At 33.8% G+C, this 18,549-nt stretch overlaps 1 protein-coding gene across 1 annotated transcript in view; it reads left to right on the top strand.

Moving 5' to 3' along the window:
* LOC143231698 (uncharacterized) overlaps window positions 1-15,091 on the top strand; it is a 37,071-nt gene extending 21,980 nt beyond the window's left edge. Inside the window, exons 8-13 of the mRNA XM_076466291.1 lie at window positions 2,497-2,532; window positions 3,781-3,945; window positions 10,021-10,212; window positions 11,018-11,131; window positions 12,886-13,119; window positions 13,705-15,091. Of these exons, the coding sequence (XP_076322406.1) occupies window positions 2,497-2,532; window positions 3,781-3,945; window positions 10,021-10,212; window positions 11,018-11,131; window positions 12,886-13,119; window positions 13,705-14,573 (1,610 nt within the window). The 3' untranslated portion in view covers window positions 14,574-15,091. The remainder of the gene's footprint in view (window positions 1-2,496; window positions 2,533-3,780; window positions 3,946-10,020; window positions 10,213-11,017; window positions 11,132-12,885; window positions 13,120-13,704) is intronic.
* Window positions 15,092-18,549: the final 3,458 nt, after the last annotated feature.

The raw sequence follows: 18,549 nt of genomic DNA, 5'->3' as shown, positions 1-18,549 counted from the left end.
ATTGTTGAAGTTTTAACACAATCTCACACGAAACATATGTTTGTTCAAACATAGCATTGTTGAAGTTTCAACACAATCTTACATCAGGCGTATGTGTGTTCAAACATAGCATTGGTGAAGTTTTAACACAATCTCACATCAGGCATATGTGTGTTCAAACATAGCATTGGTGAAGTTTTAACACAATCTCACATCAGGCGTATGTGTGTTCAAACATAGCATTGTTGAAGTTTTAACACAATTTCACATCAGACATATGTGTGTTAAAACACAGCATTGTTGAAGTTTTAACACAATCTCACATCAGGCGTATGTGTGTTCAAACATAGCATTGTTGAAGTTTTAACACAATCTCACATGAAACATATGTTTGTTCAAACATAGCATTGTTGAAGTTTCAACACAATCTCACATCAGGCGTATGTGTGTTCAAACATAGCATTGGTGAAGTTTTAACACAATCTCACATCAGGCATATGTGTGTTCAAACATAGCATTGGTGAAGTTTTAACACAATCTCACATCAGGCGTATGTGTGTTCAAACATAGCATTGGTGAAGTTTTAACAAAATCTCACATCAGGCATATGTGTGTTCAAATATAGCATTGGTGAAGTTTTAACACAATCTCACATCAGGCATATGTGTTCAAACATAGCATTGGTGAAGTTTTAACAAAATCTCACATCAGGCATATGTGTGTTCAAACATAGCATTGTTGAAGTTTTAACACAATCTCACATCAGGCATATGTGTGTTCGAACATAGCATTGTTGAAGTTTTAACACAATCTCACATCAGGCATATGTGTGTTCAAACATAGCATTGTTGAAGTTTTAACACAATCTCACAAGAGACATATGTGTGTTCGAACATAGCATTGGTGAAGTTTTAACACAATCTCACATCAGGCGTATGTGTGTTCAAACATAGCATTGGTGAAGTTTTAACACAATTTCACATCAGGCATATGTGTGTTCAAACATAGCATTGTTGAAGTTTTAACACAATTTCACATCAGACATATGTGTGTTCAAACATAGCATTGTTGAAGTTTTAACACAATCTCACATCAGACATATGTGTGTTCAAACATAGCATTGTTGAAGTTTTAACACAATCTCACATCAGGCGTATGTGTGTTCAAACATAGCATTGTTGAAGTTTTAACACAATCTCACATCAGGCATATGTGTGTTCAAACATAGCATTGTTGAAGTTTTAACACAATCTCACATCAGGCGTATGTGTGTTCAAACATAGCATTGTTGAAGTTTTAACACAATCTCACATCAGGCATATGTGTGTTCAAACATAGCATTGTTGAAGTTTTAACACAATCTCACATCAGGCGTATGTGTGTTCAAACATAGCTTTGTTGAAGTTTTAACACAATCTCACATCAGGCATATGTGTGTTCAAACATAGCATTGTTGAAGTTTTAACACAATCTCACATCAGGCGTATGTGTGTTCAAACATAGCATTGTTGAAGTTTTAACACAATCTCACATCAGGCGTATGTGTGTTCAAACATAGCATTGGTGAAGTTTTAACACAATCTCACATCAGGCGTATGTTTGTTCAAACATAGCTTTGTTGAAGTTTTAACACAATCTCACATCAGGCGTATGTGTGTTCAAACATAGCATTGTTAAGTTTTAACCCAATCTCACATCAGGCATATGTGTGTTCAAACATAGCATTGTTGAAGTTTTAACACAATCTCACATCAGGCGTATGTGTGTTCGGACATAGCATTGTTAAGTTTTAACCCAATCTCACATCAGGCATATGTGTGTTCAAACATAGCATTGTTGATGCTATAACACAATCTCACATCAGGCATATGTGTGTTCAAACATAGCATTGTTAAAGTTTGAACACAATCTCTCATCAGGCATATGAAATATTAAGTTGATAATTCGCTAAGAAGAGATTTAAGGCCTTTCAGCTAGAACATAGAACATAAATCTTAGATCACAAAAAAAGAAAATACATGAGCATGATGTTCACGAACAATTAGTATTAACAGTGTAAACCTTTGTATACATCAAGTAAAGTAACGTAAACATTTCTATATCACCGTATAAACAAAAAGAACCTTTTCTTTATTAGTGAATAAACAAGATAATCTCCTATATCAACGCATGAGCAATATAACCTTTTCTGTATCAATGTATAAACAATATAACCTTTTCTTGATCAGCTTATAAACAATATAACTCTTTCTCTATAAATGTATAAACAATATTACCTTTTTCTTTATCAAAGTATTAACTATATAAACTTTCCCCTTTCAACTTATGCATTTTTTTTAATTATGTGGTTGTATGTTCAGGAATCTTTGTATACCAATGAGCGATATCATACCTTACGGTTAACTTTGTTTTATTTAATTAAAGGTCTGTGAGTCAAGTTAAATAATAAAGAAATGTTAAAATTGTCATCACCTTCACTTTATGTCTGAATATTGATACAGATGTCTTTTATTTCAGCTTCAAAGAAAGACTGGATCACAGACACGTCCTCTGGTTCGTTCTTATCTTTACTGACTTTTTACAAAAATAACTTATTTCCAGAAATAAAAGATACGAAATATTAACTTGTTATTATATTCTGTAAGGTTTATGAAATATTAACTTTGTGAGATTGGTAGATATTAACTTGTGATTATATTCTAGGGTTTATGAAATATTAACTTGTGATTATATTCTGTAGGGTTTATGAAATTGTAACTTTGTGAGATTGGTAGATATTAACTTGTGATTATATTCTGTAGGGTTTATGAAATATTAACTTTGTGAGATTGGTAGATATTAACTTGTGATTATATTCTGTAGGGTTTATGAAATATTAACTTTGTGAGATTGGTAGATATTAACTTGTGATTATATTGTGTAAGGTTTATGAAATATTAACTTCGTGAGATTGGTAGATATTAACTTGTGATTATATTCTGTAGGGTTTATGAAATATTAACTTTGTGAGATTGGTAGATATTAACTTGTGATTATATTCTGTAGGGTTTATGAAATATTAACTTTGTGAGATTGGTAGATATTAACTTGTGATTATATTCTGTAAGGTTTATGAAATATTAACTTTGTGAGATTGGTAGAGATTAACTTGTGATTATATTCTGTAGGGTTTATGAAATATTAACTTTGTGAGATTGTTGATATTAACTTGTGATTATATTCTGTAGGGTTTATGAAATTGTTTATAAAGTAACAATCCTCATAAGAAACAGTTAAACCTGAATGTAAGGTAAGATTAAATCAGTTTTCACGGAATATTAGATAAAACCGAATCTGCAATATAACATAATATCAGATAACATTCAGTTAAGAGAGAATTTGTAGTATATGTCTAACATCAAATCAGAATTCACAATAGGTAATCTTTAGTATTGGAAACTGGTTTTTAGTATTTCTTTGTCGTAGCACGGTATACTCACAGTTAGAATTAGAATGAAACCAGTTGTACACTGTCGGTGGCTCCGATCTCAATTTATACGAACGACACTTTATAATGATCAGAGAAAGATACCTTAGTCCCAATGGTTTTCCTATCCCTTTGTGTGTGGAACAACAAAGTAAGCATTAGAGAATGAACTGTAACGTCTGAATTACTTCTAAATAGACAACAAAACCGTTTTATATTGAAGCATAAATCTGTGTTTTATAAATCTGGTAGTTGAACTCAGAAAAAAAGTTTACATCTAACATGTTCTGTTCTTCGACTGCAACTGTTACTTTGGTACTGTGATTTTTCCATAGAGTGTGGTGGCCTGGTAAGAGACGCTGGTGGTACCATCATATTGAAGGAGATGGTTTCTGGAGATCGTATTCGAAGATACAATTGTATTTGGATTTTCCATCCAGAAAATTCCTATGCATATGACACTTACTTGGCTGTTCACGTGTTACAGTTTGAAGATATGGGTAGGTTTTAAAACATTCTATTATGAATTAATAGCACGCGGAGGACCCCAACATAGCTACTATAAAACAGCATAGTCCTACATGTCACACTTCTGTAATTTTCTGCGGTGAGTTGCAGGAAACTTTTTGGTGGCGTGTGTTACCAGAAATGCTAAATACGTTGGTTTATTGCATCTCTGTCACGTTTACTAAAGTAATTCAAAACTCCTTACCAAAAATTACTGAGTTCTTACTTTACTTTAGGAGATCCTCCTTAATTTTACACGAAATGCATTTTTAGTGCGTTAACATTGGTCTAAACAGACTCAGGTAAACCTAGACCAAGGATATAATTATACCTGTTATTTGACTCAGGTAAACATTGACCAACGATATAATTATACCTGTTATTTGACTCAGGTAAACCTAGACCAACGATATAATTATACATGTTATTTGACTTAGGTAAACATAGACCAACGATATAATTATACCTGCTATTTGACTCAGGTAAACCTAGACCAACGATATAATTATACCTGTTATTTGACTCAGGTAAACCTAGACCAACGATATAATTATACCTGTTATTTGACTCAGGTAAACCTAGACCAACGATATAATTATACCTGTTATTTGACTCAGGTAAACCTAGACCAACGATATAATTATACCTGTTATTTGACTCAGGTAAACCTAGACCAACGATATAATTATACCTGTTATTTGACTCAGGTAAACCTAGACCAACGATATAATTATACCTGTTATTTGACTCAGGTAAACCTAGACCAACGATATAATTTTACCTGTTATTTGACTCAAGTAAACCTAGACCAACGATATAATTATACCTGTTATTTGACTTAGGTAAACATAGACCAACGATATAATTATACCTGCTATTTGACTCAGGTAAACCTAGACCAACGATATAATTATACCTGCTATTTGACTCAGGTAAACCTAGACCAACGATATAATTATACCTGTTATTTGACTCAGGTAAACCTAGACCAACGATATAATTATACCTGTTATTTGACTCAGGTAAACCTAGACCAACGATATAATTTTACCTGTTATTTGACTCAGGTAAACCTAGACCAACGATATAATTTTACCTGTTATTTGACTCAGGTAAACCTAGACCAACGATATAATTATACCTGTTATTTGACTCAGGTAAACCTAGACCAACGATATAATTTTACCTGTTATTTGACTCAAGTAAACCTAGACCAACGATATAATTATACCTGTTATTTGACTCAGGTAATCCTAGACCAACGATATAATTTTACCTGTTATTTGACTCAGGTAAACCTAGACCAACGATATAATTATACCTGTTATTTGACTCAGGTAAACCTAGACCAACGATATAATTTTACCTGTTATTTGACTCAAGTAAACCTAGACCAACAATATAATTATACCTGTTATTTGACTCAGGTAAACCTAGACCAACGATATAATTATACCTGTTATTTGACTCAGGTAAACCTAGACCAACGATATAATTTTACCTGTTATTTGACTCAAGTAAACCTAGACCAGCGATATAATTATACCTGTTATTTGACTTAGGTAAACATAGACCAACGATATAATTATACCTGTTATTTGACTCAGGTAAACCTAGACCAACGATATAATTATACATGTTATTTGACTTAGGTAAACATAGACCAACGATATAATTATACCTGCTATTTGACTCAGGTAAACCTAGACCAACGATATAATTATACCTGTTATTTGACTCAGGTAAACCTAGACCAACGATATAATTTTACCTGTTATTTGACTCAGGTAAACCTAGACCAACGATATAATTATACCTGTTATTTGACTCAGGTAAACCTAGACCAACGATATAATTTTACCTGTTATTTGACTCAAGTAAACCTAGACCAACAATATAATTATACCTGTTATTTGACTCAGGTAAACCTAGACCAACGATATAATTATACCTGTTATTTGACTCAGGTAAACCTAGACCAACGATATAATTTTACCTGTTATTTGACTCAAGTAAACCTAGACCAACGATATAATTATACCTGTTATTTGACTTAGGTAAACATAGACCAACGATATAATTATACCTGTTATTTGACTCAGGTAAACCTAGACCAACGATATAATTTTACCTGTTATTTGACTCAGGTAAACCTAGACCAACGATATAATTTTACCTGTTATTTGACTCAGGTAAACCTAGACCAACGATATAATTATACCTGTTATTTGACTCAGGTAAACCTAGACCAACGATATAATTTTACCTGTTATTTGACTCAAGTAAACCTAGACCAACGATATAATTATACCTGTTATTTGACTCAGGTAAACCTAGACCAACGATATAATTTTACCTGTTATTTGACTCAGGTAAACCTAGACCAACGATATAATTATACCTGTTATTTGACTCAGGTAAACCTAGACCAACGATATAATTTTACCTGTTATTTGACTCAGGTAAACCTAGACCAACGATATAATTTTACCTGTTATTTGACTCAAGTAAACCTAGACCAACGATATAATTATACCTGTTATTTGACTTAGGTAAACATAGACCAACGATATAATTATACCTGTTATTTGACTCAGGTAAACCTAGACCAACGATATAATTATACATGTTATTTGACTTAGGTAAACATAGACCAACGATATAATTATACCTGCTATTTGACTCAGGTAAACCTAGACCAACGATATAATTATACCTGTTATTTGACCCAGGTAAACCTAGACCAACGATATAATTATACCTGTTATTTTACTCAGGTAAACACAGGCCAACGTTTCTCATAATGATGTTGAGGCTAAAAACGAAATATTAGCATACATGATGTATATCTATCTATGAAGTTAAGTAATAGGTTTGGTTGAAGTGAAACAAATAAAGCACGTTAAACCATGAATTAAAAATATAAAAAGAAAGCCTTTTTGAAACGAAGGCTTGAAAACGTTTTACCGTATAGAGGAAAACCCCATGGTTTCTTAATATAAAAAATAACACAAGAATTAGAACTATAATGTTATCTCCGGTTTGTGGAGGAAACTTATTGATGTTGATGAAGTATTGTTTTATTTTGTCTAATTCATCGTTAATTTTATCTGGTGAGCATAGTTTTATGGCTGTGTTTATTTGGTTTCTTAGTATGTTGAGTTTTTGTTTTGTTTCATGTGCTGAGTCCCAAGGAATGTATAGTCCAGTATGGGTGATTTTTCGGTGGATTTCTGTTTTGAATTGTGTGTCGGTTCTTGTAATTTTGAGGTTAAGAAATGATATTTGATTGCTTTCTTCTTGTTCACATGTGAAGTTGATGTTGGGATGTATAGCGTTAATGTGATTGAAAAAATTAAGTGTGTGTTCTGTAGATGTGAATCCTGCAATTGTGTAGTCAACATATCTGTACCAGTATAGTGGTGGATGTAATGCTGTGTTAACTGCTTGTGTTTCAACTTGTGTCATAAAAATATTGGCTGGAACTGGTGATACTGGGTTGTCCATGTTTAGGTCATTTGTTTGAATATAGTTGTGGTTGTTGAACATGAAGTTTGTTTTCATCGTGGTGAATTCTATGAGGGTTGGTAATTGATTGCTGGGAATGTCTGTTGATGGTTTAGGGTCTCGGATATAGAGATATTTTATGATGGTTAATCCTTTTAACAAGTTAAAAGTAATGATGGACATCGTTAAGGATCTCCGTTTTTGCTGCATCTTCAGTAATCGATGTTCGTGTCTATTCTTTTATTACATTTTTATAGCTGAAGATGTAGTGGTAATGCTTTCATCTTCTGGCTAAGAACTTGCAGTCTTAACTTAATTATAAGAGATTTTAACATTCAAAGGTAGAATTCTTCCCGAGAATGTAGAATGACTCAGAAATGATTGACAGTCCACCATCAACAGTGGGATAGACACGTTAATGATAACACTATCCTGGTTAAGACATGAAATTCTAGGAACGAAAATGTAATATTAACAGTTCTCAGAAGTGAACTTCATTTTGTTTGTTTTTTTCATTTAAAACCAGGAGAAATTTTTTTAAACTGGCTCAACATTTTTAGGTTATGTAACTCAGTGATTAATGAAAGGTTATCTTAGGATATGAAAAGTTGCTTCCTGTATATGTAGTTGTAAAGAGGCGTAAACTTCAATAAAACTGCAAAACATAAAATGTGAAAACGTCAGTTTGGTGAAGATCTGTTTACAGGGGGCGTAGTAGTTGTAAAAAATACCCATAAGAGCCCCAAAATGAAAAACTGAAAATTTGTTTTTACCTCCACATGGACCTAATAACCTCGCATACAAACTTTGCTGACGATCCATTTATACAGTGTGAAGCTATTATATAGACATCAAACAAGCTGTTATAATTATGTACGTATCTCGTATAATTTTATTATCAGCAAAAACAAGGCTTTTGAGTTCTAGACTACTCAAAACCTTTGCACCGTTATATACAAAACTTAGATTCCTAGAAGATAGTACTTTGTAGTAACGTACTTTGAAATTCATAGTACCTTTCTTAAAAGATAATAGTTTGTAGTAACTTTCGTAGAAAATAAATTTTGCAGTTACAAGATGTATTACATATAAATGAACCCTCTCAAAATCAGAGATATGTCCGGATGTTTTCAGTGAACAGTACTATAACTTCCTGATATTTCACATGTACAATGTTTCACATGCAACAGAGATCAAGACACTATCACAAGCTTCTCGTGTAACCATTTCTTTATTGTATTGTGTTAGTTGTGTATTGTTCAGTATTGTGGAAGAAATAAGGGATACTACACAAGAACTGGTGTCCAAAATAAAGCAGTTTAACCTGTTTATGATATACATGAGTGAAATGCATAGCGCCTCATGACATCTTGAGGATATGAGTTTCTGTATTTCTAGTAAAGCAGCACTGTGACCTTTATATTAACAATCTATAAAACACTTTTCAATTATCACATATAAGTAGAATGTTTATGGCTGTTAGAATTGCCTTGAATGCCAAATGAAATGACATGTTCCCCAGCATTATTATATATTAATCCAATGGTCTGTACTTGGCAACTTTTACTTCATTGGTCATTGTTATTCTAGATGGAATCATGTACAGTTTATAATGTCAATAGTTGTGGGATTTCTTAACACTGTCCCTCTGTGAAGCCGATGATGATAGAGTTAAGAACAGGATGCTAACTCTATCTAACATAAGCAATTCTAAATGATGCAAGCTGACTTACATATGGGTCGAGAGCCAAACAGTCACATGTACTTTTATTTAAAATTTCATTGTTGTTAGGGGCAACTTATGTAACATCATATTAGATTTGTTTGTACATCTATATATGCTATGGATAATTTACAAGTGGTACTACACGTATTAGATGATTACCAGCCGGTATTTCTAATACAGCTTTAGAACACAGACTGTTCATTGCTTTACCAATGTTGCTATGTTCCTGTGGTTAACAGAGTGTCAGAGGCATAGCACCACATGAACGCTTCCATATGTGTCTAAGACCAGTGTCTTTGATTTTCCAGTTTCAAACAACGACACTGTTGAAAGCTGAGACATCATCTTATACATTATAACCAATCGAATTTCAGCCACGAAACTGTTTCCAACCAGATATTTGTGTGTATTTGTACTATAGCATCATGTGTTCTGATTGTAAAAGCCAACCAGAAAGCTCTATGTATGTTTCGTGAAACAATAATGCGATATATGGGTTAATCTTTGCAGCTCGTGTTTAATTGGGTCCCAGTGTATAATGCAATCCTGTGGGAATCCCATGCATGCTTGGGCACCACCTGTATTTTGTACACCACAACGTTTGTATTTGTCCTTCTGTAGTGTCTAGTAACACATCATACCCTGCATCCCTCGTTATCAGGTTTGGTTACTTCGTTTCACATTTTTTAAGGGAGCCTGTCTTTCAGTTATGTTTGCAGTAGAGCTTCTAACGAAAGAAGTTAAATTACAATAAAAACTCGTTAAGTGTTCTTAATATTCCATATGTAACAATTCATACCCGTAACTACGAAATATGTATCCACATATTCTGCAGCTGAACAGTCCATAGTCGAAGTTCGACATGGTTTTACATCGAAATCTCCTCTACTGCAGTCCGTGAAGAGCTTCCAACATGGAGGACGAGAAAGTGTGGTTCCCGCGTCAGAAGGATGCTACTTGATGCTACAGGGAACGTTCACGAGCAAGTCACGAGTTGTGATTGTGTACACAGCGTTTAAACGTGACGGTACGTAATACATTGTTTATTTTGATAGTAGCGGTATAGTGAAGTATTGCACTGTATCGAACCACAAATTATAGCATTATAAACCCTCAGGATTACAAGAATTTTCCGTATGACACTCCAGCATGAAAATATGTTGCACTGTTAGAAAATATATTTTTTGAAGTAGATTCATTTTAAAATGTTACAACAGTCTATTTTGTTTTATTACTAATTTACAGTAAAACACCAGTGTCTAGATGGCTTCTAGTCCTTTAGAGGCTGTTATGTTATAGTAACTACAATTTATTTAGGGTGTTCTTTTGTTCACTCTGCTACATTGGTTATAACTGGATGAAACATCAAACAGTGTCAAGATGGCTTCTGATTCTTTAGAGGCTATTATGTTAGAGTAACTAAGTTTATTTAGGGTGTTCTTTTGCCCAATTCATCGATAAAATTGGATAAAACATTTTAAAATGTCATGAAAATAAAGTTGTGTTTATACATTTACGCTTGTGAATTAGAGAGCACATTGAAGCTTGTATAAAGTAATGCACATTCTTCTGAATAAAGGTTGATAAAAGTCACTTAATTTATATTTTTAGCTTCATTTATGTAGAATGACTTGTAAATCATGTGCTAATTAACTGAAATCTAAAATTTTCAGTTTAAAATGACTTGTAAAGCATGTGCTAATTAACTGAAATATAAAATTTTCAGTTTAGAATGACTTGTAAAGCATGTGCTAATTAACTGAAATCTAAAATTTTCAGTTTAGAATGACTTCTAAATCATGTGTTAATTAATTGAAATTTAAATTTTCCAGGCTGCTTTTCAGGAAACGATTTTCGATGCAGTAATGGTCGTTGCATAAGCCCAAAGCTTCAGTGCGATGGATTTAACCATTGTGGTGATGGATCTGACGAGATCTTATGTGACGGTACGTTTTCTAAGCAGGAAAGTGATCATACAACAGTTTTTCAAGTTTGAAAGTTAGGCGGTTAGGTTAGGTTAGGTATTAGGTCGTATTTTTTGTTTAATATATTGTAGCGTTATTTGATCCTGTTGGATTACGTAAATTAATTACCATAAACTTACGTTAACTTCAGTTTGATAGCATTTCTTTTGGAGAAATGAAGATTCAATTAGGGAAAGTTTTGGTAACTAGGTTTACAGAACTTGTAAACATACAATCAGTGTTTCAATATGTAGAAGTGAGATGAACGATAGTTAAGGAGCAGTGACTATTGGGTAATTTCTAACCAATAAAATATGAAGTTTCTAACTCTACTTCATAGTAAACTTGTAGCAGATTCCAGAAATCAAAGGCAGTCAAATTCGTTTGCTGCCAGCATATTTTTGACAGTCGTGAAATTGTTTTGAATTTCGCGCAAAGTTACTCGAGGGCTATCTGCGTTAGCCGTCTCTAATTTAGCAATGTAAGACAAGAGGTAAGGCGCCTAGTCATCACCACCCACCGCCAACTCTTGAGCTACTCTTTTACCAACGAATAGTGGGATTGACCGTCACATTGTAACGCCTGAAAAGAGCAGAATGTTTGGTGTGACTGGGATTCGGAAAATTGGAAATGGAGAGAAGTTAAGATAATGAATGAAAATTATGTGAATCAAAGAAATGTAGCTTTTGACAAAATATAAAACTTAAAATTGCTATGAACTAGTGACTGTAAATGGCTTACTGTAGGTAACCAAATGTTAAAATTTATGAATATATATTATCGAATTTATGTATTGCTACTTTCACAAATAAATTAACCAATCCAAATGTCACAGTGGTGGAAACTACAAAACTCTAGAAAACATTAGCGATTAACCAATCCAAATGTCACAGTAGTGGAAACTATAAAACTTTAGAAAACATTAGCGATTAACCACCAATACTAACTGAGCTAACGGAGAAGACGTATATTTTGATAAAGGTTTTAATGATACTCAATGAGATGACAAAAAAAAACCGTGTATTTTTCATATAGTGATTTAATGAAATTACATACTGAGTTAACATAGAAGACGTGCACGTTTGATAGCGGTTTTAACAATACTCACTGAGTTAACAGAGAAGACCTGTGTTTTTATATAGTGATTTAGTAACAATACTCGTTGAGTTAACAGAGAAGACCTGTGTTTTTATATAGTGATTTAGTAACAATACTCGTTGAGTTAACAGAGAAGACCTGTGTTTTTATATAGTGATTTAGTAACAATACTCGTTGAGTTAACAGATGAGACGTGTATTGTTGATGTAGTAATTTTGTGACAATACTCACTGAGTTAACAGATGAGACGTGTATTGTTGATGTAGTAATTTTGTAACAATAGTCACTGAGTTAACAGATAAGACGTGTATTTTTATATAGTAATTTTGTAACAATACTCACTGAGTTAACAGATAAGACATGTATTTTTATATAGTAATTTAGTAACAATACTCACTGAGTTAACAGAGAAGACGTGTATTTTTATATAGTAATTTTGTAACAATACTCATTGAGTTAACAGATAAGACGTGTATATTTTGATGTAGTAATTTAGTAACAATACTCACTGAGTTAACAGATAAGACGTGTATTGTTGATGTAGTAATTTTGTAACAATACTCACTGAGTTAACAGATAACACCTGTACGTATTTGTTGTGACAGGATTTTGTTTGAGAATATTTGATTTGTTTACAGGGAACACTGTATCTCATGGTGTTTACTGGTGGAAATCCTTTACTCCAAATTATTACCACCCCAAAGAGGAGGGAACAGCCAGAACAGGTACTCACAGTCTCATACTGCTCACTAGTCTAGCAGGTCTTGGAATGTTTGTACTGACAATAGTTATGATCATATTGAAGCTACATAAACAACAGAACCGTCAAACGACTGATGGACCTTCCTTGAACACCATCAGCGAAGAAATAGGTGAGAAGATGGATATACCAATACTCTCAGTTTTTAAAAATTTAAATATCTTTAAAATGGAGGTTTTATTCAGTTTTGATTTTAAAAATCACAATTTCTTCTTTAATTCTGTATTTCAATATTACACATCAAAATAATTTATGGCTTGCCATTTGATATCTCTGTTTAATGTGTAAATGCATGAAGGATATCTCTGGTATATCACGTATGTTTGAATTTGCAGATATATGTATATCATATATACTTGTGTGAAGGGAAAAGGTACGTAACACCCATGTGTGTACTTTGATATTAAATCAGCATTTTTAAAATGTAAAAACCAGTTAATTGTGTTTACTGTGATAGTTGATAGTTGAGTGACTACATTATATTATTCTCAGATCGTTTTCACTCTTTGTCGTTTACGTCTAACAAATAAATGGGCTACGTTATTCTTGTTTTTCTTATGTAAATGTATAAATTAGTGTCATTGTTGCATATGTTTTACTGAATCACACTAATTGAATTATCTTTCACAAACATCTTGTTTCTTGGTCTGTGGTAATATGACTAGTTTGTTTTTTTAAACACAAACTTACCTTTCAGATCGGGGTGGTACAAATGGACAAGGTGTACCCACGGAACCTCCTAGGTATGATCCACCTCCCACTTATGAGGAAGTATTAAAATTGTACCTACTCCCACCCCCACCCTATAGCGCCATCGTTGGAAGAATTTTAACTTCTCAGGCTCCTACATATGGGTTTGAAAATGCTGGTTTTATTCCCGAACCTTGCAGTAGCCAGTGGATGTCACAAACAAACAGTTCATCTCCTGATGACATTCACGTGTCTACCACGTCTCTTTCTGATACGTCTACGTGCAGGGAACGGGAAGAAAACGTTTTAAGTCAAACTGGCCCACTAATAGCACTCGAAACCTCTGATGTAGAGTTATGCCAAGTTGACAGTACTGTGTCTAGCATAGCGAATGAAAATGTATTGACTGATACTGTCGTACCAACATCTACAAGTAATGGCTGTGTGAGCCCATCTCAGGTTGATGGTACTGTATCTACCACATTGAATGGAAATTCCTTAAGTGGTACTGTAGTACCAATATCTACAAGTAATGGCTGTGTGAGCCCATCTCAGGTTGATGGTTTCGCATCTACCACATTGAATGGAAATTCTTTAAGTGGTACTGTAGTACCAATATCTACAAGTATTGCCAGTGAAAATTCATCCCAGGTTGATGGTTTCGCATCTACCACATTGAATGGAAATTCTTTAAGTGGTACTGTAGTACCAATATCTACAAGTAATGACTGTGAAAATTCATCCCAGGTTGATGGAACTGTATCTACCACATCAAATGGAAATTCCTTAAGTGGTACTGTAGTACCAATATCTACAAGTAATGACTGTGTGAGCCCATCTCAGGTTGATAGTACCGCACCTACCATACCGAAATGAAACAGGCTTAACTGGTAATTGAAATATTCTGGCGTAGTGCATTTAGTAAAGAATTGTTTGTTTGTTTGTTTGTTTGTTTTTGAAATTAGCGCAAAGCTGCACGAGGGCTATATGCACTAGCCGTCCCTAATTTAGCAGTGTAAGGTTAGAGGGAAGGCACCTAGTCATCACCATCCACCGCCAACTCTTGGGCTAATCTTTTACCAACGAATAGTGGGATTGACCGTAACATTATAACGTCCCCACGGCTGAAAAGGCGAGCATGTTTGGTGCGATGGGGACTCGAACCCGCGAACCTCAAATTACGAGCCGAGCGCCTATAACCGCCTGGCTATGTCGGGCCTATTTAGTAAAGAGAACAAAACTTATGGAAATTTCAATGAAACTGATCCTGAACCGGATGTGGTTTATTCTTTAGAATATTGAATGAAACTGATTCTGAACCGGATGTGGTTTATTCTTTAGAATATTGAATGAAACTGGTCCTGAACCGGATGTAGTTTATTCTTTAGAATATTGAATGAAACTGATTCTGAACCGGATGTGGTTTATTCTTTAGAATATTGAATGAAACTGGTCCTGAACCGGATGTAGTTTATACTTTAGAATATCGAATGAAACTGATCCTGAAGCGGATGTGGTTTATTCTTTAGAATATTGAATGAAACTGATTCAGAAGCGGATGTGGTTTATTCTTTAGAATATTGAATGAAACTGATCCTGAACCGGATGTGGTTTATTCTTTAGAATATTGAATGAAACTGATTCTGAACCGGATGTGGTTTATTCTTTAGAATATTGAATGAAACTGATCCTGAACCGGATGTGGTTTATTCTTTAGAATATTGAATGAAACTGGTCCTGAACCGGATGTGGTTTATTCTTTAGAATATCGAATGAAACTGATCCTGAACCGGATGTGGTTTATTCTTTAGAATATCGAATGAAACTGATCCTGAACCGGATGTGGTTTATTCTTTAGAATATCGAATGAAACTGATTCTGAACCGGATGTGGTTTATTCTTTAGAATATTGAATGAAACTGATCCTGAACCGGATGTGGTTTATTCTTTAGAATATTGAATGAAACTGATCCTGAACCGGATGTGGTTTATTCTTTAGAATATTGAATGAAACTGATCCTGAACCGGATGTGGTTTATTCTTTAGAATATTGAATGAAACTGGTCCTGAACCGGATGTGGTTTATTCTTTAGAATATCGAATGAAACTGATCCTGAACCGGATGTGGTTTATTCTTTAGAATATCGAATGAAACTGATCCTAAACTGGATGTGGTTTATTCTTTAGAATATTGAATGAAACTGGTCCTGAACCGGATGTGGTTTATTCTTTAGAATATTGAATGAAACTGGTCCTGAACCGGATGTGGTTTATTGTTTAGAATATTGAATGAAACTGATTCTGAACTGGATGTGGTTTATTCTTTAGAATATTGAATGAAACTGATTCTGAACCGGATGTAGTTTATTCTTTAGAATATTGAATGAAACTGATCCTGAACCGGATGTGGTTTATTCTTTAGAATATCGAATGAAACTGATCCTGAACCGGATGTGGTTTATTCTTTAGAATATCGAATGAAACTGATCCTGAACCGGATGTGGTTTATTCTTTAGAATATCGAATGAAACTGATTCTGAACCGGATGTGGTTTATTCTTTAGAATATTGAATGAAACTGATCCTGAACCGGATGTGGTTTATTCTTTAGAATATTGAATGAAACTGGTCCTGAACCGGATGTGGTTTATTCTTTAGAATATCGAATGAAACTGATCCTGAACCGGATGTGGTTTATTCTTTAGAATATTGAATGAAACTGATCCTGAACCGGATGTGGTTTATTCTTTAGAATATCGAATGAAACTGATCCTGAACCGGATGTGGTTTATTCTTTAGAATATTGAATGAAACTGATCCTGAACCGGATGTGGTTTATTCTTTAGAATATTGAATGAAACTGATTCTGAACCGGATGTGGTTTATTCTTTAGAATATTGAATGAAACTGATCCTGAACCGGAAGTGGTTTATTCTTTAGAATATTGAATGAAACTGGTCCTGAACCGGATGTGGTTTATTCTTTAGAATATCGAATGAAACTGATCCTGAACCGGATGTGGTTTATTCTTTAGAATATTGAATGAAACTGATCCTGAACCGGATGTGGTTTATTCTTTAGAATATCGAATGAAACTGATTCTGAACCGGATGTGGTTTATTCTTTAGAATATTGAATGAAACTGATCCTGAACCGGATGTGGTTTATTCTTTAGAATATTGAATGAAACTGATCCTGAACCGGATGTGGTTTATTCTTTAGAATATTGAATGAAACTGATCCTGAACCGGATGTGGTTTATTCTTTAGAATATTGAATGAAACTGGTCCTGAACCGGATGTGGTTTATTCTTTAGAATATCGAATGAAACTGATCCTGAACCGGATGTGGTTTATTCTTTAGAATATCGAATGAAACTGGTCCTAAACTGGATGTGGTTTATTCTTTAGAATATTGAATGAAACTGGTCCTGAACCGGATGTGGTTTATTCTTTAGAATATTGAATGAAACTGGTCCTGAACCGGATGTGGTTTATTCTTTAGAATATTGAATGAAACTGATTCTGAACCGGATGTGGTTTATTCTTTAGAATATTGAGACACTTCTAAACAGTGCTACAGATGATGTTGTTTAAAGATAATTTAATTAATACATCAACATTACGTGGATAACTCGGCTGAAACAAATACAAATGTCATCATTGGTCTGTATATCATCTTTCGTGAGATAAAACAGAATTTGTACTAGCTTCACATGGACGATGTCATTATTGTACGTTCTGCAGTGTAAAAGTACACTAAAGCCACGACTATGTCCACTACTGGAAAATAGTTAAACCTTAATGTTAAATAAAATCAATTACAGATTTTCACCATCTTTAATTTTTTAACAAGGAGTAGCATATCCTGGTAGTGAGGGCGCTAGATTTGCAAGTTCTGGGCCCTGCGTTCGAATCTCCTCACTGAACACCCTACCCCTTTCAACCATGAAAACGTTGTAAGGGCAAGTAATCACACTTTTCGTTGGTAAAAGAGTAACCGAAGGCTTAGCGGTAGGTGGTGTTGAATAACTGTGTTCCCTCTAGTCTATTAGTTCTAAATTAGGGACAGCCAGCGAGGATAGGTTTCAAGTAATTTTACCCGCAACTCGGCAAACAAACAAACGTGACATTACAAAATAAGAAAGTATTGCTAGTAAGGTCATTTGAAGTATCTAAAACGTTGCCCTGATAAAAAGTGATGATAAATAGGTAATAATAACAGGCAGTTAGAGATACAACTATTTATGTAGTTTTAAAATAAGAAGGCTTGAAAATAACAACAATTGTATTCAATGAGGACAACTAATGTTACACCATTGCTACAAATTATGATAACGAAAGTCGATACACCTAAGTGTCTTATTGTTTTCTATTTTACCGGTAATAAATTTGCCTTTAAAGGAAATAATAACAATAAATGAGAGGTACCACATGGGTACTTGTGAAGGCTACGCTTAAATAAATGCCAAAAGCAGGTATCAGTGTGGCAAACTCAGCGTTTATAAATAGAAACAGTTTGAGTTAAAATCTATAAACTACAACTACATTTTGTTTTTGTCCTTGCTGTATGTGTATACGTGAACTTGTAAATGATATTAAAAACAAACATGAACATTACTTCTTGCTTTTGTACATAAACATGGGATCGTATTAGCTTGAGAATATTTTTAATATATACGTTTTATGATTTTGAATTTTCTTACGTGTTATTCTATAATCCAACTAATGATTAAAAACGTATATTATATTTGCGAAAGTGTGTTGGTTTATAATTAATATTAGAACATGACACGTTGAGTGTAGTTGTGTGTTGAGATTTGTTTTCGCATCTATCGAAATGACAAATATAAA

The sequence above is a fragment of the Tachypleus tridentatus genome, chromosome 11 (genome assembly GCF_004210375.1).
Source record: "Tachypleus tridentatus isolate NWPU-2018 chromosome 11, ASM421037v1, whole genome shotgun sequence".
In the NCBI taxonomy this organism is placed as follows: domain Eukaryota; kingdom Metazoa; phylum Arthropoda; class Merostomata; order Xiphosura; family Limulidae; genus Tachypleus; species Tachypleus tridentatus.
Note: the sequence above shows the minus strand (reverse complement) of the source record. Positions and strands in the feature narration are given on the sequence as shown.